This window comes from Heliconius melpomene, chromosome 21 (genome assembly GCF_056956725.1).
Source record: "Heliconius melpomene rosina isolate 202511_hmr_F chromosome 21, ASM5695672v1, whole genome shotgun sequence".
Lineage (NCBI taxonomy): Eukaryota > Metazoa > Arthropoda > Insecta > Lepidoptera > Nymphalidae > Heliconius > Heliconius melpomene.
This window is the reverse complement of record NC_140409.1, coordinates 4,660,293-4,682,769: the sequence shown is the minus strand read 5'-3', so window position 1 is coordinate 4,682,769 and position 22,477 is coordinate 4,660,293. Positions and strand designations below refer to the sequence as shown.

The following is a 22,477-nucleotide window of genomic DNA, read 5'->3' as shown; positions in this document are numbered from 1 at the left end:
GGAATAGTCGACTTTGTGCATCATATTCTTGATATTTTTATAGTTAACCTAATGAGACCAGTCCAGCCCAGGGGTCCCAAGTGTGACAGTAAACGCGACAGGTTGTGGATTCGATTCCCACTTGAGGAAATAACATGTTTAATATTTTCATTTTTTCGCTATGGCACCAAGACGAAAAATGTGGAACGGAGTGTTCTAACACTACGTTCCCTCTGCATAACCTGCTGTGTGATACAGCGTAAAGCTGATTTATTTCATAGTTGACCTAATGATTTTATTGTCGACAACTTCATTCTTGTATTAGAAAACCTAAAGCCCCTTCAAAAGTTTGCAGATGTTCTTGCGATGTACTAAACAGTGTTATCGTATCTACCATCTGATCCTGTAATAAAGGAGGAAGCGGGACTCTCTGACGATAGCAACATAAAGATAACTCCGCACTAAACTTGACGTAACTCACATCACCGATTACTCACCAGCTTTCACACTAATATTAAACATGGACAATTTTCTTTAGAAAACTGACTGACTGACTCACCAATGACAACCAGTATGTAGCGCAATAAATTAAATAATATTTTTAGAAATATTTATCTGTATATTTTAATAATATTTTATTAATAGAAAACCGTAGCTTCAATTATGTATTTATGTAATGTGTAGTATTTATAATGGTATGATAAAATAGTAAAATAATTGTGTCTGTAAATTGAAAGTATGAATCTGTGTTTTTTTATTTTTGTCTGTTTGTTTGTATACGCACATCTTCCCAACTATTGGATGGATTTAAATAACAAATAAAAATCATTGTCTTTTTTTCCATTGTGGCATAGTGTTTGACTGTAACTGTGATGATTGTAAATTCAATCTCCACTCAGGGAAATATTTATGTAAATTTGACGGTTTCTAACAAAAGTGGGTTCTAATTACGCTACGGTAATTTTTTTATACACTTTCTTAAGAGTACAATAACACTAGAAAAATGTTAAAAATATATTTAAATTGTTTTTAGTCTCCGCTCCTGCAAGACAGGTCGTGGCGTTACGTGGAGAACGGAGTGTGTTGATTACTTTATGCTAGTTTCAATTACACGGATTTTACTTTAAGAACTAACATGGCAGGGATCATTAAGTCCGCTCAAACGAAGCTGTGACTAGTTTGACATAAAACAATATACAGTCAGCACGAAAATCCCAAAAAAAATAAAATAGTCTAAAATTAAAAAGTTATTCGTTCAGACAAATAAAGTATCTATTAGCATCCACATGCCACAGGAACCATTTAGCGCCATAAACAAATCACCGTATAAATATTCATAGTCATCCCCCTTGCGTCGAAGGGATGCAATACGTGTGGCTTACTTTAATAATAAAAACATATTAGCCGCATTGCATGTCTGTCTTTCCGTGACCGGGCAGTTTTACACCTGGCCGAATGGGGAGATGGGTGGCCGGCGGAGGGATGGGGGGAGGAGAGAGGGCTTATAGGAATAATAGGGTAAAGAGAGGCCAATGGGGGGGCAAAGGCACCGTTTGTCAGCGGCCAGCTATTAATGAATGCTCCCATGATGGTTATTGTACCCGCTGAGCAGTTTTTTTTGGTAATGCCCGTAACTCATCGTTTTATAAATTGACTGTTATGACGATTCATTATTTATAACTGTAATAATGGAATTGAAGCCAGTTCGAGGATCTTATTACTACTCCTTACTTACTAATCCTTACTTATTTGAAAAGAAAATTGCCGTAATATTTTTTATTGTGTATTTGTTTTAGTTTATTTATTGGAAATATCTAATGTGTTCAACATTATATTTATATACATTCAATTTCATGTCATGGAGAATAGTAAGTTATGTGAAAAAAATAGAAAAGACAAATTCGTCGCATAATTCACACTATTATGTACAAAAATGTTATGTGTACCTACTTTTTATTATCATCATTTCTGAGATATATCTCCATAAGCTTATACGAGATTTTTGTGAGTTTTAGTGCGCTTACATTTTTATAGCTAATACGACCGGAATAGTTGTCTAGGTTTTAAGACGATCCTTTAACAGGAACAATCATCTTAATTTAAATTAAAAAAACGATTTCATTTTATTACATTATACATATTAACTAATCCAACAAAAATAAAAAAAGAAGTAAAACATTCTTTCACAAAAACATATTAAGCATAAATTTGCACGTAAGTGTCACTAAAATAAGGTCGCAATAATTATAATGTGCCACATTTGTACTCATCGAGCTCCTTTTTAATAATGAAATTATTTAGAGACCGGGTCGCGTGCGCGCCACGTGTCGATGTGCCCCACTGTGCCCCTCTATGCCCGTCTGTGCCCCCTCGGTTGTCCATTACCTCATTAGATAGTCGTGATAATACAAACCCTTCGGGGGAAAGTTTAACTTTTTAATTTGATGGCGTCATTGCGGTGAAATAGTGCATTGTGCAAGGGTGTGATTTATAAGGGATGCCTTTTATCTATTTATTAACTTTGTCTTCTCTAGATGTGTTCAAAGATTTCTGTTCTCGTAGATAGTACAATTATGTTATAACATTACATTAATTTCCAAAAATTATTCAGCAATTATAACATTCGTGAAATATACCTACTATATAATGTAGATTAAAATTATTTTTATGTAGCTAAAATTTTAATTTTTAGAATTTATACTAAACTAAACTAACATAAAAAAAATACCTGGTTTGGTTTTTTTTTATTTTGTTTTGGTTTCAATAAATTTAGTTAAAGCCGAAACGTAATATGAAAGAATGTTAAAGACCAAATTATAGATTTACAAAAAAAATATACCTGTTATAATAATAAAAATGGTACTTCCGCATCTGATAGTGTAGACGGAGAAATCTAAGAGGTAAGGTTATAGATACCTATATATCTATATGTTAGATAATAGATATCTATATATCTATTATCTAACCAGACCTAGGAGTTATCAATATAATAGATATATCCCGAGTGGGATACCTTAGAGGACCAACAAATGCTCCAATTGCCTTATGGCGGTGCTTAACACGATAAGAAAGTTAAAATACTTAAATATTATGTAGAACAGTCAAATATTAATTAATTAGAGCATATAATTTAAATTTCATTTTAAATTCCTAAATTTCACTAAGCATAATATTTTTAGTACTTAATTGAGATGTCATTATCAAATTCAAATATTTTAAATGAAGGCCCGTGTTTCCAGTTATACATTGAACTACTTTTTAATGTTCTTAATTGCAGAAATCATGAGATATTTAATTACAAAAATCAATTAGGAACCAAAGACACGGCGCGTTAGCAATCTGGTAAGAAGGGGGTTCGGTGGCGCTAATTATCTAATGGACGGTGGATGCCACCCCCGGCCCACCGCCCTGTAATGGATTGTGGCACGCTTGCCGTCGGGACCATCTCGGATTTCGTTCTTGTCATTGAAAATGGGAACATGGAATATTTTATCAACATTTATGTGTAATAATATTTTAAAAGTGACTGTGTTTGCGTTGTAACCATATTGTTTGAAAGTGAGTTCGTGTATAAATAAGGCCTGGGGCTTGTCGTGACATAGGGGCACAAGTGTGTGACTGTAAATGCGATTGGTTGTGGGTTCGATTCCTACTGGAGGAAATTAAATATTTAATATGTTATGTTATGTCCTCGCTAAGTTAACGAGGCAGCGCGGCGTCGAGATCCCCCAATCAAAACGCAATGCCTCCTGAATTCGGCAGAAAGTGGGAATTGGAAGTGTCTTCATGGGAACGGAGTGTCATAACACAGGGTCGCAGGTTTCAGGTAGGCAGGGGCCTATGCGTTGTACGGTATACAGTGCAAAAAAACGTATAAATCAAATTGTAACAAATCATTTGTACTCATATATACTTCCCTCATTTTTGCTTTAAAAACACTTCTTTGAAAGTGCGAGACTATAAATAATTTTATATGGCAACACTAAAGACCAATTAATCAATTTTACTGCCAAACTACGATCAGCGGTGGCTGTTTAAGTATGGAATATGAGTAGGTATTATTGACTGTAAAATTGTATATAAAACTTATGAAACTTTTTGTTTAGATTTTTTTTATTTTTTAGGGTTCTGTACGTCAAAAGAAAATAAATGAAACTCTTTTTAGGATCACTTTGTTGGCCCTCTGTTATACTCTAAAAAATATTATTTTGGCTACTAGTTGTCATTTGATATTTAAAAAAATATATTTAAAAAGTCAAAATTTCAAAAAAAAGATAAATTAAACAACTAAAACATATAATTTGCAAATGTATGTTATAATTTATGAATTTCGGTATTCATATTTTTCCCATTCTGTAAGCTTATATTAATACATTTTTATTTTCGACACGTGTGCCACATACGCGTAAAAATAAACCTGAATGTACACTACATCAATTAATTATCTCTAGACAATAATCTCATCTTCTAACCTAGTGTGAAGACACTGAATTCTGGAGGCATTGCCTGTTGAGTGGCAGAACTCAACGCAGCGCTTTGCCTCGACACCAGAGCGAAGAAATGGAAATATAAACGTACTTAAATAAATATTTCACTTCTCCGAGTTGGGATCGAACCCACAACCGTCGCGTTACAGTCACACCCTTGTGCCGCTGCGCCACTACGGCCTCTCATCTTAATAATATTTATACAATTATATATCAATTTATTGTTGATTAATTTTTTAGGCTACCTACTTAATTTTTATGATGTCTGTCTGTCTCCTTTGTGACGTCCACTCAAGTATCAATTTTCCATCAAAACAACACGAGTCATATTCTTAAATAGTTCTTAATAATCGAGGCGTCAGTTTTATAGGAGAGTGCAATAAAAAACGCATAACTTGTCCAACCTAATTGAATGGGTCCGTGGGGGATGTGGGGGCTGTCGGCTCACCAGATAGGCATCGTCACTCGCAATTTGTTCTATTTTAGCTTGGCATACGACATATGCTCGTGAAGCAATATGCTGGATTATATGCTGTTAGGAAATGGAACGCGATATATGATGCGATTATAAAGAAGCCATCAAATATTTTTCTAGTCATGTTGTGTTAAAATATGCTATTACATAAGTTGTACTGTGAGTGGTGTCAGTGGCGCTGGGGTATAAAGATAGATTGTTTACGCGACAGGTTGTGAGTTCGATTCTCACTCGAGGAAATGAAATATTCCGCTCTATAGAAATTTCCGCTCTAATGTCAAGGCAAAGCGGCGTTGAGTTCAAACTCAATGCCTCCAGAATTCGGCGGAGAATAGGAAAAGAAGTGTCTTTAAATTAGGTTCCCTCTGCCTCCTCTCCTGTCTGCAGGATAAAAGTAAAATTTCATAATATTTACAGAAAACTGTTAAATTTCATAATATTTACAGATGACTAAGAGGCCGTTTTGACATTAAAGCCTAGAGCGCTAAATAAATTCTGCTCTATACCGACCTTTGGCCACTGTACAAGAGTAACCTTTACCAATATTACTAACAGACTATTGTGTTATAGTTTCTCCATTAAGTATTGGTAATCTGAAAAGTATTTTTGAAGGTCGTTAGCTGTCAACATTTTTACCATTAGGTACGATAAATTTGTTTTTGCTTGTAGTTTGTGCGTTTTAAAGTCATATTTGGCATTTTTTATAAATATTACTTTTTATAGAAAAAGGAAATTACGATAAAGAAATTTTTATTATAATTTTCTTGGACTATTTCCATCGGACTTATTAATATTCACGCACACAATAATGATTAGTTAAATTAAACTTCACATTGGATAATGTATCTTTTATATTATTTTTCGGAATTCAGCCGGAATCCAGTGTTAGGACACTCTGTTCTTAATTAGGATCCTTGCATGCTGAGCGGAAGTTAACGCCGCGCTTTGCCTCAATCAAACCCATAAACGTCGCATTTACATTTACAACCTTTGATCTTAACCAAAAGGCCGAGAAGCGATATATCTTATAAGCTATATATTTTATATAATTTATAAAATTAATACATTTACACACAAATTTTATTTAATAGAGTTTGAATATAAAATTTTAGTTATTTATGTCAATACAAATCCAACTTACTTTTCCGAAAAACTTTTCGGCAACAAGAGTTCATTAACTACAAATATAAAAATCAAAAGGAAATATAATTAATTGTTCATACATTAAATATTCAAAATAGTATATATTTCCCATTTTCCCAGTAGTCGTCCAATCACAGCGGAGGGCGGGCGGCCCGCCGGGGTGGTGTATAGAGTGACACGTCAATACTTGCGCGCGCACGCTTTTTGGCTTATTTAAAATTTCTTTACAGTATATAGTTTATTCGAGTCCTATAGTGCGAATAGTTCGAGAAAAAAGATATAATCGTGAAAGTTTAGTTTTATTTCTTTTAGTTTATATAATGTCAATCAGACTTTATACTATATAGTAATTATAAGTGTTAGCTTTTTTTCTTCAGCTTCACGCTGTATCCCGCACATAACAGCGTAGGCAAAAGGAACCTAATATTAAGACACTCCGCTCCACAGAGCAGAGAGCGGAGAAAATGTTAATAAATAATAATGCATTAACCCAAGTGAGAGTTGAACCCACAACCATCACGTTACAGTCACATTTTTCACGAAAGCTCTTTTCTTGGCATATCATGCGATGACATAATATATTATTTTTTAATGAAGTATGTTCTATGTATATGTATATAAAAACTGTTGGTATATGTAATTGCTCCAATAAGGCCCGACTAAGAGTCTATAGGGATGTGGTAAATGTGGTCGGCTTACTAAAGGAAAAAAATAGATTGCAAGAACTAGACATTTATTTAACAAATACACTAGTATAAATTAAAGTGAATATTTTAAATTTTCTCTCGTTACCAGAAATTACGTAAAATAACTTAAAAGTTTTCTAGTCTTTGACAGCTTTCATTTAGAGTTTAAGCGAATGATGTCACGCACTGCTCATCGTCTGCGTCACGTCGTCGTGGTTTTTCGCAACAAAAGTATACATAAAAACGTAAATTAAAACACGTAATAGTATAATAACAAAAATATTAAATTAAAACCATAAAGGTTCTTAGTGACCTATTTGTTTCAGTGTACTAGTTCAATAAAAAAAAAAAAAATACAATCGTTGTACAATAAAAATATAAAAGGAAAATGTTTGCAAACAGAGAAGCTTTTTAATTTTTTTATTATCTTTATAAATTAAAATGTGAAAAATGGTTCTTTCTAAACAAAGTTACTGACAAGTGTCTGACTGTAAACGCGACTGGTCGTGTTGACTCAAACGCCAATGTCTCCAGAATTCCGCGGAAAGTTGGCAACGGAGTGTCATAACACTGAGTTTCCTCTGCCTACTGTGTGTGATATACCACTTGAAGACGGATTAAATTATTAATTAAACTTCCCTTTTAAAATATTTTCGCGTAGGGAACGTAAGTAGGTATGTCTAGTCGACGCCCACGCTGCTGCCGGAAATATCGTACGGTGCGATGGTATCGAGGCTTTATGTTCGCATGCTGCTCACGACTCCGTCATTAAGGAGAATTGTCTATTTTTTGACCCATATTAAAAACACTGATAACAATTAGATTTTGGTAAAGTCGTATCTTATAGAAGAGTTTTATATAATTATCGAAAAGACCTATCGTTAAGTTAATTTTAGAGTTGATGTTTTAATTTTTGTTCGTTGCAGAAATTTAGTAAACATGAAAATAACTAAATATTTGTTCACTATGAAATAATACTGTGTATGAAAATTATGAGAGTAGAAGTGAGAGTCGCTTCAACTGCCGCTTAAAGGTAAGCGACAATTTCGACGCAACTCTGGCGGAACTCAACGCCGAGCTCTACCACAACAGCAGAGAAATGAAAATATTTAATAGACAAAAAACCAACAATTACTACACAAATTAATAATACTACATCAATTAACTAAAAAAAAATGTTTTTTTTATAGTATAGTATTTAATAGTAAAATTTTGAAGTAGCAACTTCCCGGTGAACGCGAACCCGCGTCTGTCAAACCTAACTGTCAGTCAAAAGTTAATCTCTTCATCACGACCTGTATTATTGACGTAAGCTGTAAATTGTTTCTAAACAACTATACATTCAGTAAAAGTTTGAGGTCAGTCGTGGAGCAGAGGCACAAAGTCTGACTGTTAACGTGACTGTGGGTTCGATGCCCGCTCGAGGAAATGAAATATTTATTTAAATTTATAATTTCATTCCTTTCCTATTGTGTTGAGGCAAGTGTTTTGCCTTTATTTTCGATATTCACGTAAAATGGGGTATGGAGTGACTTAACAGTAGGTTCCCTTTGCCTTTGTTGTGTGTGGGATTCAGCGAGAAGCTTAAAAAAATTACGTCAATTTAATACATATTTTGTAGAAAGCGAATTTGAATTAACATTGATTTATTTATTAACTTCTTAAAACTTACATATTTTATAGCCTATTAAAATATTCGTAGAATTAGTCATCTGTAATAGTTTTATCAATGGACACGAATTGCTGTAATCTGACTAAAAGATAACGGAACTTTTGCCATTGATATCTCGTTAGCTTTGGACGTAAATATCTGTGTATATAAATATATTTCACATCTTTGATTTTGACAGTTTTGTTTCTATTAGGCTTAGTTTGTCTTCATAGCTTCAACTTAATTTTTACATATTTAAGAGGTAATTGGGAACGTAGTGTTAACGCACTCTGTTCTCTTTAAGACACAAAGCTTCAAAAATTCGGCGAAAAGTGGGGAACGGAGTGTCGTAACTCTAGGTTCCCTCTGCCTACCCTCCCATATGCAGTGTGTATACAATATATAAGTATCTATTATATATTTTCTATAACATCACTTTACAGTGATGTTATAGAAAATATAATATATATTCAGTAAAATATATATTCAGTAAGAATTTAAATATTAGTGATGTAACCTTAACATGTTAAAAAAAGTTATTTAAAATAATAATAGATTGTGTTCACAAAATAAAACAAGTTACTATATTTTATGTAAATATCAAATTCAATATCCTAATTCATTTTAACAAAACCAAGACACATATAGAGTTCTGAATTAAAATTACTACGCGATGATGTCACCATCAAAAGGCAACGGACTCGACTGGCTAGGATCTTGTTAGATATTAGTAGGTATTTAATGTTTATTAAAAATAAAATAATGTTTTTTATAATTAAATTTTATTTATGTGCCTATGTTCTTTATGTGGTAGCAAGAACGACTAGCAGATGGCATGAGCGTATCTAAACATATTTCCTAGGGAGGTCTGGATTTGTACGTGTAGATGTTTTTTTTTTTATTTTCAAGTTAAATTTTTTAACAGTAACATTTATGGGGTAGGCAACAAGACTATTATGGGCTGGGCGTGGACAGATTGAATTTTTGAACTCTCATTTTCATCTAAAAATTATTTAGCAAATTCTGTAGTTTATAAATATAAATAAATTAATCTACATGTACAAAATTTAATATAATTTTTGACATTATTTCCAAATAATAAATTTACATAACAAAAATTGTCTAATATAATATAATATTTTAATTTTCATATAGATACGTAAGAAAAATTACCAAAATAGAATCTGTGAAAGTATTCTTGAGATTTGTCTCACGTCTCTAAATTCTTGGAGATGAGCAATTTTATTGTTTTAAACAATATATTATTAAGATAAGTTCTGTATGGTGTTTGCATTATGCGCATAATTGTGAATGCCATCAATTTGAGAGTCGTCAGTCGGCATATTGATATAACTGTTGGGGTCTCGGGAAACGCGGACGCCCACGCGCCGGGCCGACTCACGTACAGTGTACAGTACGGCTAACGAGTAGTGGCCGCATGTTCACTCAGGAAGACAATATTCAAAAGTAAGAAAAATGTTAAAATCAAATCTGCGCAAACGTCTGTAGCTAACTTGAAAGCGGCCAAAACTTGTTGACCGTACTGCAATGTACATGTTCGTAGGTACAGTCACGTGCGCGGCCATGGTATTTATTTTGATCTCATTTTCATTTAATTAGTATGTAGTGGGTAAACACATTCAACACGTTTTATTATCTTTTATGATACAAAAATTACTTAACTAATGAATGGACTGCTAGCGTTTTTTATTATACGATGATTAAAATTTTTATTCATATTTTCATTTTCAATGGTATTTTTTTTACAATTGTTAACGAATTTAAAAAAATAAATATTTCTGTTTTGTTGGTTAAGTTGTTATGGTGTTTCATTTTTTTTATTTTATTTATTTTCATCTTAAAATGTGTTACAAGCCTACAAGTTGGAATTTACACTTATTTTATATAAGTAATGTACCTAAGCCAATTTTAGCTTTTGTTTTATTCAAAAAAGCCAAAACTCATTTAATAATTTAACACAATAAACTTCGATTAACAAAATATTCCAAATCCCTGCTAATTTAGCTTTAACTATTGCTGGTTGCAACATCAAGATTATATACTAATTATATTTTCCGAAAGTCCAAATTTGAGGAGCACATGACGTTAATAGAAGCGTCATGCTGCAACACAACCTTACTTAACTTAGTGAAGTGGTTAAATTTGCTATAGTAAGCCAAAGCCTTCCTTATTAAGACCAGTTTAAATCCTTTTTGGTCACATTTAATGACGAACAGAGTCAGTCTTAGCTTGTAACCAGTTTGATGGATAGCAACTTGATGTCTCGTATCAGAGCTGATATCTTAAAGGCAAATCGGTATTAAGAGAAATATATATAAAGCTAGCTGGGGACAGTCATGGCACAGGAGCACAAGAGTGTGACTATAAGCAAGACAGGTTGTGGATTCCCCTTGAGGAAACTCGCGGTGAGTTCCTCCACTCAACACGCAATGCCGGCAGAATTCGGCGCGAAATGCTGAGCGGAAGTGTCTTAATGGGAACGGAGTGTTTTAACACCACGTTCTCAGGTTCCCACTATCTACCCCGCTATGAATATAATCAATATTAAGTGTTTCCTATTGGATGGTAACTATATAAATATAATTAGATTTATTAATAATAATAATTATTATGGCACTGTTGACCGGAAGTTAGGTATACGGTATCTTAAAAAAAGGATCATTATAATATTAACAAATTATAATGATACATTTAAATTTCCATAGGAAATCTATGAGCTTTATTGATAAGATACAGCAATAAATCTATTAACAATTTGATTATAACTCATTAATAATTTATAAAATTTCACAAAACAAAAAACGATTAAATATTTATATATAATATAATAATATATTAAAACACAGTCTTAAACAACGACAGACATTAACAGCTTATAACAATATAATAAACCTTATATCCACTACATAATTGTGTCACAGATAACAAATAGGCACTTAAAACAAAAATATGAACGTATCATCTATCTATACAATTGTGAAATCTCTATAGATATTTTGCATTTGATTGTTTACAGCATTCCGATTCACCATTAACATCTCGTAGCGTTCGAGCGAGGCGATTCGTCGGCGAATGGCGAAAATAACAGTAAAATAGTCAAAAAAAAAACGACAATAATGAAGATTTACTACTGACCAGTGCAGGTGGGGAGATTGATTGGATGATAACCTACGCTAGCTCTATTGACGAACGGTTTGATAGTTTTTAGAGTCCCGCACTCACGTCAATCAATATTATTACTTGATATATTTTATATACCCTTTGTTTTCTTTATTTTAGTCTATCTATATATATAAAATCGAAAGGTCACTCACTCATCACGAAATCTCAGAAACTACAAGTGCTAGGAATCTGAAATTTTGCATAGGAGTTACTTATAGGACGTAGGCGCTCGCTAAGACGGGAATTTGCAATATACGACTTCTAAGGGGTTGTTTTTGGGGTAGAAAGTTTGTATGAAACTTCGTTACTACAAATGCTAGGAGTCTCAAATTTTGCATAGACGTCACTAGGACGTAGTCATGGAGACAGAAATGAATAATAACATAGTTCACGCGGGTGAAACCGCGAGCGGGCCGCTAGTATTTGTATATAATATACGAAATAACATTAATAGACAATTAATAATATTAATTTGTTTTCGGCGGTAAGTGGAGAACGGAGTATCTTAACACTAGGTTCTTCCATTACCTACCTGTGAGCGGGATGCAGCGAGAAGCTGATATTTATATATTAATTTGTAATTACTAGCCGCTTGGAACTAATATTATTTCATACTTATTAAAGTGATGAATCGTTATATTTGGTTATTAATTTGAAATGTCATATTTTATAAGATATAGAACGAGATATTTATGATAGATAATTATCGTCCTCTCAAAACCGTAGCACGATGGTGGTCGGTCAGCACGTGCAGACCAAAGTACACAAGTCTCAGGTCTTACAACTACTTTGTAAGCAGTAGGTATATATAGAGATGATGAATAGCATCGGCAGTGATTACGTGATGTGAGACCAGCCGGTCCCGATGGACGTGGCCCGCGGGCGAGTAGGCCCGTAGGCTACGCCACTTTCTATGTCTGTGCGCAGTTCGGTTGTTATCGATCTTTTCGTATTATGGTTTAAGTAATTTAATATTTTTTAAGCATTATTTCTATAATTAACTTATGTTTTACAGTTATTTTTTTTTTATTAAATTAGTATGATCCTTTATGTTTGATTAGTAGTAAAAAATTGTTAATTAAATATCTTAGTTGTTTGTTTGTGGGTTTGATGAAAATTATAACTAAATTCATATTTCCATATCTTCTTTCTAGCGTCGAGGCAAAGCGCTACGCTGTATCATTCATGTAACAGGGTAGTCAGAGTCTAGTGTCAAGACACTCAGCTCCTCACTATCCGCCGAATTCTGAAGGCATTGCGTGCTGGTGTCGCGCATTTTGCCTCGACACCAGAGCGAAGAAATTAAAATATTTGCATTTTCTCGAGAGGGAATCGAACCCACAACCTATCACGTTTACATTTACACATTTGTATCCCTGCACCACAACTGGTCTCGCTGTTTTTTCTAGGTTTTTACGTTCAAAAATTAATCTGCATTTTTACAATATCACCATTCCCGTTAAAATTGCTGTCAGGTCATCACAGTCATCAGTCAAAGTTGACATGATATCTGTCAACTTAAGGACACACTGAGATCTCAAAATTATGATCTTAGGTACCAATACCTACGTAAATATAAAATTATGTTTTGGAATTAGCATCGCGCTCGTTCCTTCTATCAGTTACATCTAAATCGGCTTAACTCTTCATTTCGTTCGGTTGGTGAGGATAGTGCTTCATCACTGCACACAACTAGCACGCACGCGGGTTTTATTATCCTGGACGAACAGATGCAGCAATGTATATGCAATTTAAATTTGTGTCGTATTAAATTTTAGTTTTATATTTATACCTGCAGCGTGCAAAGGTTTGAGTTCATTTGTCATCCGAAAGATAATAGTCAACGTTGGTTGAATCCACAATGCCTCATATTTTCTTCATGTTACCTTATTATATTTCAATGGGTTAAATGGAGTTATTATAAATATTTTATTTTGTTTCGTGTATAGGACAAATGAATGTCAGTTATTCCTAGCTCTTTAACGATTGTTCTCTGCTTTATCGGGGAATTACAGTTTGACAAATAATTAACAAATATTTGGTTATATTTATATATTGGGCTTAATAAAATGTACAGTTTTTTACAGTTTCACGCTATATGCCCCATCTAACAGGGTAGGCAGTGGGAACCTAGAGATAAAACACTCCGTTCCCCACTTTCCGCCAAATTATTCAATCATTGCGCTTTCAGTGGCGGTACTCCACGCCACAATCCCCCAAGATCCAGTGGGGATCGAATCCTGCGACTCGTATTTTTTTTATTTACTTAAAATTATTGGATAAATTAATGATCAGTCAACTTCAAAAGTATTAGAAATATTATTTTTAACAGATCAATTAATTGTGGTTCGCGTATTCGGTGAGTTGGAGTTCAGAAAGGGAGTTATTTGTAAACTCCAACAAAGATCCAGTCAGATCTGTGGCTGTGATCTTAACTGCTGGGACGCGGAAGCACGGTGAGATAAGCCATGCGTGTCTTTCTAGTGATTTATGTTCCTGCAGCCCGGCTTCCGTTAAGGCTAGTTAGTTAATGGGAAATTGTGGTTTGCTGCAGCTATTCACTGAAATTATAAAATGAAAATATATTTTCAAATACAATAACTCCAATAAAGTAATTGTTGATCGGATCGAATAGGGAATTTGAAGAAGTTGATGAAATAAAATCTTTTCTATCCATATATTTCTTACAACCTATGGTTATCCGTAGGAGAATCCTATATGCTGTCAGTTTTAAAATGGCGCCCCCTAATCTATGATTGACCTTCTAAATGACTCTCCCAGTTCTAAGTTATTTGTTAAAACAAGCTTAGTGAATTGGTAAAGCTACCGAAAAATCCTGTCATATCAATAGGGAGGCAGTAGGAATTTGTTTTTAAGGGTGGCGGTCATGCTCGTTTAAAAAAAATACACAAAAGCTATTGATAAAAAGCTCCTGATTGGTCCCTAATTATAGAGACGTAAGATAGCTTTAGTAGGTACCATCTGAACTAATATTTACATAAGAATTAAATTAAATAAAATTCTCAAAAAATCGTATACATAAATAATATTAAACATTTATAGGACTATTGATATATTTTTATGGTTACTTATTACGTACACACATAACTAATTATATATTTTTCTAAATAGGATTAATGATCGGAAAGAAGATTTCACAGTCAGATTTTTTAAAAATTTTACAAGAATTAGGGTTCCTTGGGAAAATTTAAGATTTTTTTTTAAACGGAGAAAGATTGCTTCCATAAAAATATGATATAAATATTAATCTTATATTTAAGCAAGACTTAAGTAGTATAATTCGTGATCTGGCTACTCTGAATTAATACTAATCGATGCAAGCCACCGACTCGCCACCTTCACTAAATCGATCCATTAGGTCAAGGGTCGCCATGATAGACCAGGACGGATATATTTTTCACAACATCGCTGTGTAATTCTACTCGTAATGCCGAATCACGCCTCCAATAGCAGAGAGGGATAGCAACATCGACGGTGAAAAGTTGGCGAGATAAGCGGATAATGCAAATCATACTATAATAATTGTATTTAAAGTTTGTTTTAGTAATATCAACATTCGGTCACGATTTCGATATTTTGTCGTAAGGTTGTCGGTATTTCACCTCATTGTTGTTAATCATTGTGTTGCTGTTACTTAACAAAATCATTAAAACAATCCACACCGGATTGTTGTTGTTGTTTATATTTTCATTACCTCTGATTACCCTGCTAGGAATGATACGTAAGAATATTGTTTATTTTTACACCTGAACTTTTATAAAATACATAGTTATTCAAAATAAAGAGGAAAAAGACATTTTTTAGTATGAAAGCGAAGCTACAAAAATAAACAATATCTTTAAATATTAACATAAAATATTATGAACACAATAAGTGTAACTATTACCAGCAATTATTTAAAACTTAAGTATGTTTTAAGCTTTAAATGTCGAGACCTGTATTTGCCCTTGAATGGCAGAACTGTAAACATAGATTAAATAACGGGCACTTGTGCTCTCTAATCAGTCAAAATCAATAGCGAGTTGTGGTCCAATCCGGGCTGTTTGCTCAAGATACTATACCATATGATAACAGCGCTTGCCTAAGAATTATTATACAAATGTATGTAAAATATAGAAATTTTAACGAGGTTACAGTTTGTTACTGTAATATTGACATTCCATAATTTACGAAATAGTAGTTTTTTTACATGTCTTTCAAGTTTCCTAATGGGAACGATCTTAACACTAGGTTCCCTCTGCCTACCTTTCTATAAAATAAAGATAAATTAAAATCTTAAATAGTTCTCCTTGTGAAATTTGAATAAAGAACATAAGATACAATTAGTTACATGAATAATAAAACAAGTTTCATAAACAAAAGCGTCTTAGGTTGTGACTTGCGAAAAGTTATCAAAAGTTATGTTTGTATAAACAGAGTGCAATCAATTTAGTTCCCAAATATGTTCACCGAATTTGGATCGTTCTAGAGATATTTGGGATACTTATTTTTTATACGAAAAAATAAGTTATTAAAAAAATCAAGTTATTAAAATACAGCCTAACTGTTAGATCAACGCTATTATTATTATTTTATATCTTCAATATGGATCAAAGGCCTACTTTTCATTTTTGTGTTTAAGAAAATTAAATGGTAACAATAACTTTAACTTCTAGGGGCAATTTCAAAAAGGTAAAAGTAGTGGTAGGTCAAAATAGTATAAAGGTAAAAGTAATCTCTGAAAATTAGATAATCCTCGCTCTACGAGAAAATTTTAAAACATGTACTTAAATCAAGACGCTGCGAAAATGTACCTATTATTCTAATACGAGAATTGCCAAGATAGAAACCGATTTCTTCATATATTCGCCTAAGTTTTTTACTCACACTAACACTTTTTATTTTTCTATTTTATGTTGTCATTTTTTCTATTTTATGTTGTTTTTATCCGACTGCAAAGGAGGGATATTACAATTAAGATGCCATCACGACATTAAAAGTATTGAGTTTATTTAAAAGAATAATATATCAAAAATTATAAAAGGAAACTAAATAATAATTACACTAAAATTGAATGTAGGTCAACAAATAAAGGTGGAGTTAGCAAAATAGTGTATTTTTTAACTTTATCTTTTGTACTGTAGTACGTTGCAGAAATGATTAGATAATATAAATAGATAAGACGTTAAAGTAAATAGAAGATGCATATTTTTGCTGATAGGAAAAGCGTAGTTAGACCACATTGCAAATAACTTTGCTTTTCTTTTAGATTCGAAGCTATATTAAAATATTGAAAAAGTAGGGTAGGGTAGGGCTAAGAGCAACATTAAAAAAGTATTTTTAAAATTACGTAATTATATTATCTTAAAAATATTTAATTTCATCATCGTCATCAACCTGTCATATCCTTTCCAATGTTGTGCACGGTATTCAATGAATGAATATTTTTTAAATATTATATCATGCAAAAAATTGTTTATTATTTGTTAATAATTAAAAATTCCACTGTACAGACGCGTCCTATTTATTTTCCGACGATGAGACGATGCTCTAAGTAGCTTTTTACTGTTAGGTTATTTATATATGTAAGCTGAAAAATTATATGCATTTTTTTGGCTTTACGTTTTATCGGCAGAGGGAATCTAGGAACATAGTGTTAAGAAACTCCGTTCTCATTTAGGCATATCTGATCCCCATTTCCCTCCGAATTCTGGAGTGGATGAACTCAACGCCTTATTGCCAAATGAAAAAAGAATATTAAATATTTCGTTTCCTCGAGTTGGGATCGAACCTGCAACCTGTGTTCACAATCACACGCCTGTGCCCATACGCCTCGACCTCAATTCAATATTTAAAAAGTTAATCTAACATTCATACAAAAACACTGTAGAGATATTGATAAAGTTATTAGTAGATAGTACTACACACGGACGAGTGAGAAACATGAAAGCCTTGTGGACAACAAGAACGGGTCCAGGCTGTATCTGAGCGTGTAAAGTGAAACTGTGGCCGTTTATCAATTGCAAATTCATTGCATAGTAGACACCTGCGCGGCTTGCTTGGGTCACATATATTTTAATTATCACATTATCTTTGCTATATATAAATATATTCTATTCTATTTCTATTCTTTTCTTTTTTCTTTTTTCTATGCATATATTATAAGAAATCGTCACCCATATTAATTATATCAACAATAGTTTGAACTTTCTTTCCGAAAAGTTTTAATATGTTTCTTTTAGGTTTAGTTGTAACCTGCATATGGCAGGGTAGACAGAGGAAATCTGGAAATATTACCCTTAATCTCGTTTTTTGTAATATTTTTTTCGTTGTTTTTTATAATAGTTTACGTAAAATCTTTTGAAGCTACTAATATAATCTACATAAGAATGCGTATTTAATTTTTAAAAAATACCTATATACAAAATAAGCAGAAAAGTTTATGTAATTAATATGGTATTACAGATTTAGTATAACCAGTTGGTCGTGATTTGTGAGAAATGATATAAAAATAAACAAATTAATTGTGTAAGATGGCCTTAAGTGAAGATAAGAACAGATGGAAGTCGAGAAAAATATATATTATGGCCTTAATTTGCCATGCTATCGGAATATCGAATATTAATAGCACCCCAAACAACGCTATGATTCAAGGAACGATAGGTTTCACTATATTTATCACAATATTTTATATAATTCTTGGCATACCCATGCTCTATCTGGAATCCGTGGTGGGCCAGTTTACCAATAGAGACTGCATTGACGTTTGGAAGATTCGTCCGTGCTTAGCATTTGTTGGTTACGTACTAGTTGCTTGGCAAGCTATTGTCCTTATTTATAATCATATAGTGACGTCCTTTTTCATGCATTACTTTTTAATAAGTCTCGAAAATCCCATACCGTTCTACACGTGTGGCTCGTGGAGTACGAAATACTGCAAAAGCCTCGCCACCAACTACACGGTCAATCAGGAATGCATCAAATATCAAAATTTATTTTCTTATTGTGAAAATCTATACGAAACGTTTCCGGAATATCAGTACTGGCGAAAATACTTGATAGAAAGAAATAATCGAGCTGACAGTATTGCATGGAGAGTTTGTCTAGCGTCAAGTATTATTTGTTTAGTAATATTTTTCAGTTGTTTCAAGAGAAATAAATCTTTGAAATGGGTTGTAAGCATCTTCGTCATTTATCCCGTGGTTACCCTTGCGGCGCTGCTAATGGGGTCTATGCTGCAAAAAGGAGTAGTGGCTAAATATGAAGATTCGCTGGACCTAGATTTTAAGGAGTTCAAGAAGAGATTTAGACTGTCGAGCCCTATAATGCATGTAGTGTTCAATTTGAACATCGGTACCGGCCTGATGGTGACGTTGGCGTCGAGTGCCTCATTTCGATCTCCTTGTTTTTCAGATGTCGTAATATGTGTTGTAACATGTACAATTTTTACTATTTTATATATTTTAACTATTGCAATGATGAGCTGTCCCTATGCTTTTGAATATGGAATACGAGCCTCGGCACTGATGAAGTCACAAATGTCGTTTAGCTTCGAGAAAATTCCTAGACTTTTATATCAGTACCAAAACAGGAGGTTTTATTTAGTAATCGTTTTTAGTTGCAACACTATTTTAGGGATTTCAACAAGTGTGATATATCTTTTTAATATTCTTGAAGTGATTATGAGTAGACACTCCAGGTTAGCTAAATATCCAGGTGTGATTACGTTTTGTGTTGTTACTTTTCTATTTTTAATAACAATACCGCTTTTAAATAATTACGGTATTAATGTCCTCGCTTATGGTTTTCGACGATTCGTAACTGCATTTTCAACTTTTATTGCTATTATAGAATGCTTGGTTTTTGTTATATGGTATGGAATACACAAATTTTCCGAAGACATACATTTTATGTTGGGGATCAAACAGAAAAGTTATATCAAAATATCTTGGTTAATCTCCTTTATATTTTTGATTTACACTTTCATAAACGAAATATACTATCAATTTCTTTCACACATTGGTTTTATTTATGCAAATGTTGCACTTCTATCAATTATTGGTTTATTATTAGTGTTGTTTATAGTAGGATTGATAATCGCTGCTTTTAAGAATGTATTTCAGAAGCACGTGTCTCTAGACCCAACATGGGGACCCAAAATAGAAATTTTACAAAGAAGCAGAGGAATGTTTTCAGCACAAGCTATGACCAAAGAATATATTTACAGGCAATATCACCTGCAAGCTGGGATAATAAAACGACAAAGACGATGTAATACAAAAGTGTCGATATAATAAATTAATTATTGATATAATTTTGTTTATAATTACATAATAAATAGTGATTGTAAATATAAATAGACTTTCAATAATTTATTCATATACGAGTATGCTTAACCGGGATCAAATAATTACAAAAAATAATCCAATATAAAATATTAGTGTAGTTTGGTACCCCGAATCTTATTAGAATCGATCTAGCAATTTTTAATAACATACGTAGCTTATAAAATTTGACATTAATTACTCCAATATACTAATTAATTGTTTTTATATAAATTCTCAGTAATGTAGAGCAATTCGTTACTTTCAAAATAAATCGATATCCAAATAGAAAACTCTCCTGATGAGTTTTGGAGTTTAGAATTTCTTTTATAATGGTCACTAAATTTTATTAGTACACAAAATTTTTGTTCACTAGAAGTTTTAGTTCACTAATAAACATAGCCTGTACGAAAGATATGAGGCTATTTATTTTAAGTTAATATAACATAGAAATTTCATATTATATTATTTTTAAAATAACAACGTGAGGCTATTGTGAGTCATCATATAATAATATACATATTATACCAGTATCTAATAAATTAAAAGTTGTTTTATGTATTGCGTAATTTGTGAACTTATGTGAGTCATCATTAAAAATATGACGACAATGCCTCTAATTTTTTTTTATTCGTTATATTTTTTTTTATTCGGTATTTGAATTGTTATCTTTTCAAAAAAAATTCTTCACGTTATATCCAGTATGTAACACGGTAAGCTGAGGGTGTCTAGTGTTAATATTCTCCATTCCCACTTTCCGCCGAATTTTACCAGGCATTTCGTGTTGAATGATGGAAGTCAATAATAGGGCTTTTGCTTTGGTGCTAGAGCCAAGAAATTTAATAAATGAAAATTAATTCCCCCAAATCGTGATATAAGCTATAATCGTAGCGTTCCAGTCACAACGGACGCCATCTTTCATTATTCTCAACATTTTCTTAAACGAAACATCTCAGGTATAGTTATTAGCAAAAACACAACTCAAAAAGTATACTTAAAAGATACTTTGACGACGTTATATTTAAGAAGGCTATAAAAAAGAAAGTTAACAATTTCCGCCTCGACAACCGCCTACTCAGTCATCCGACATTTGTGAACAAAAAGAAATAGGTTTATTGGGAAAAAAAAGTGGCGCGCCAAGCTGTCTGCGTACTGCACGATGTCATAATAACGCGAGCCGCACGAGACTACTTTTGCTATGTAACATATACATTGACTCATTATATAGGCAGTTGAGAAATCATCTCTGTGTATCTCAGCAAGTGTTAACTAAATATATCGGGTAGCTAGGGAATCGTTTGATTTAGACGTCTTTGGTATTTATTATATATTTTTTTTATCAATTAACAAACACGAATTAGTATACTTTGTTATGAAGATCGGAATGAAGCCTATATTATATAAGTAATTATTAGAAACTTTTTATATTACTCATTTTTGATCTATGATTATTTTAGATATGAAAGTTTTTTTTTATATTTAGTTTAATTTACTTTGGCTAATAAGAAATAATAAATGATTAAATTGGTTTTACTGATTTTTGAAAAAAAATATAACTCAGAAATAATGTCAATATAATATCTTATTCTACTTTAAGAAATGCTATAAGAAAATCACTACTAACATTTGTAACGTTTCCATATCAGCTTACGTAAAAATAGATTATTAAACGAGCGATTATCAATAACAAGTACTCGTATTAACATTAAAAGAATTCGATTGTGCGTGTGTCAGTAGTCAGTACGGTAAGTTTAGATTGTCCAAAAGGCTATTAACATACAGTATCAGAGACGAGTGCAAATCCAGTTGTGGCATTGCGTCATACATTAGAATGTTTGACCCGGCGCTAGGCCCGACTGTACGACCGACGTCTCTGCGTGAATTCCTACCATTGTCACGACAACTCCAGCTCCAGCTTCCAGCCACTTACTTATTGTTACTTGTTGTTGCTACTTACAAAACTCGATCTTTGAAGCGAAGTAGAACTAGATTTATCTATTCGTAGTCGTGCAGTCTTGAACTGCCTATATTTCTTCATGTAAAGATACGAGTAACGATTGCAATGTTAGCCAATTTTACATTTTATGGGACGTTGGAAAGGTATGTTTTGGTATTTGTGTGTTTAATGGACGTATAATAATATACTTATTCTTATTTATACAATCTTCTATTACATATAATTATTTATTATAGCGTTTTTTAAATGTATATATATATATTAAGAAATTTGTGAACATACAAATCTTAAAAGCATTAGTATATATCTAACGTTATCTCATTAGAAGAGCAGAGTGGTCGCTTAGTCAATTGCACAATAACAACACCTTTTGCCTAATAAAACAAAGCGCCGATAAGGAAAACCTCTAAATTTTTTCTTTTAGGGCACCAACTAAAAAGGTTTAAAAAATCTTGAATGAAATTACGATGGCGTGTTTATCGGGCACGTTAACCTGTCTTGTTCCGCAGTCCGCGTGACCAACATTCAATCGGCACTTGGCGCAGAAGAAACACCAACAGAAGTGACAAGCCCATCAATATCAGAATATTGT

The 22,477-nt window shown here is 32.7% G+C and overlaps 2 protein-coding genes across 2 annotated transcripts in view; one reads left to right on the top strand and one right to left on the bottom strand.

The window, feature by feature from the left end:
• The window catches only part of LOC146526939 (uncharacterized), a 52,319-nt gene that overhangs the window by 16,400 nt on the left and 13,442 nt on the right, over positions 1 to 22,477 (bottom strand). The window lies entirely within an intron of this gene.
• LOC146526940 (sodium- and chloride-dependent neutral and basic amino acid transporter B(0+)-like) lies at positions 18,138 to 19,898 on the top strand. Its single transcript, XM_085206013.1, has one exon. The coding sequence runs from the start codon at positions 18,138 to 18,140 to the stop codon at positions 19,896 to 19,898; it is 1,761 nt and encodes a 586-aa protein (XP_085062139.1).

Coding starts and splice junctions, on each gene's coding strand:
- LOC146526940 (XM_085206013.1), top strand. CDS start 18,138: ATGGCCTTAAGTGAAGATAAGAACAGATGGAAGTCGAGAAAAATATAT.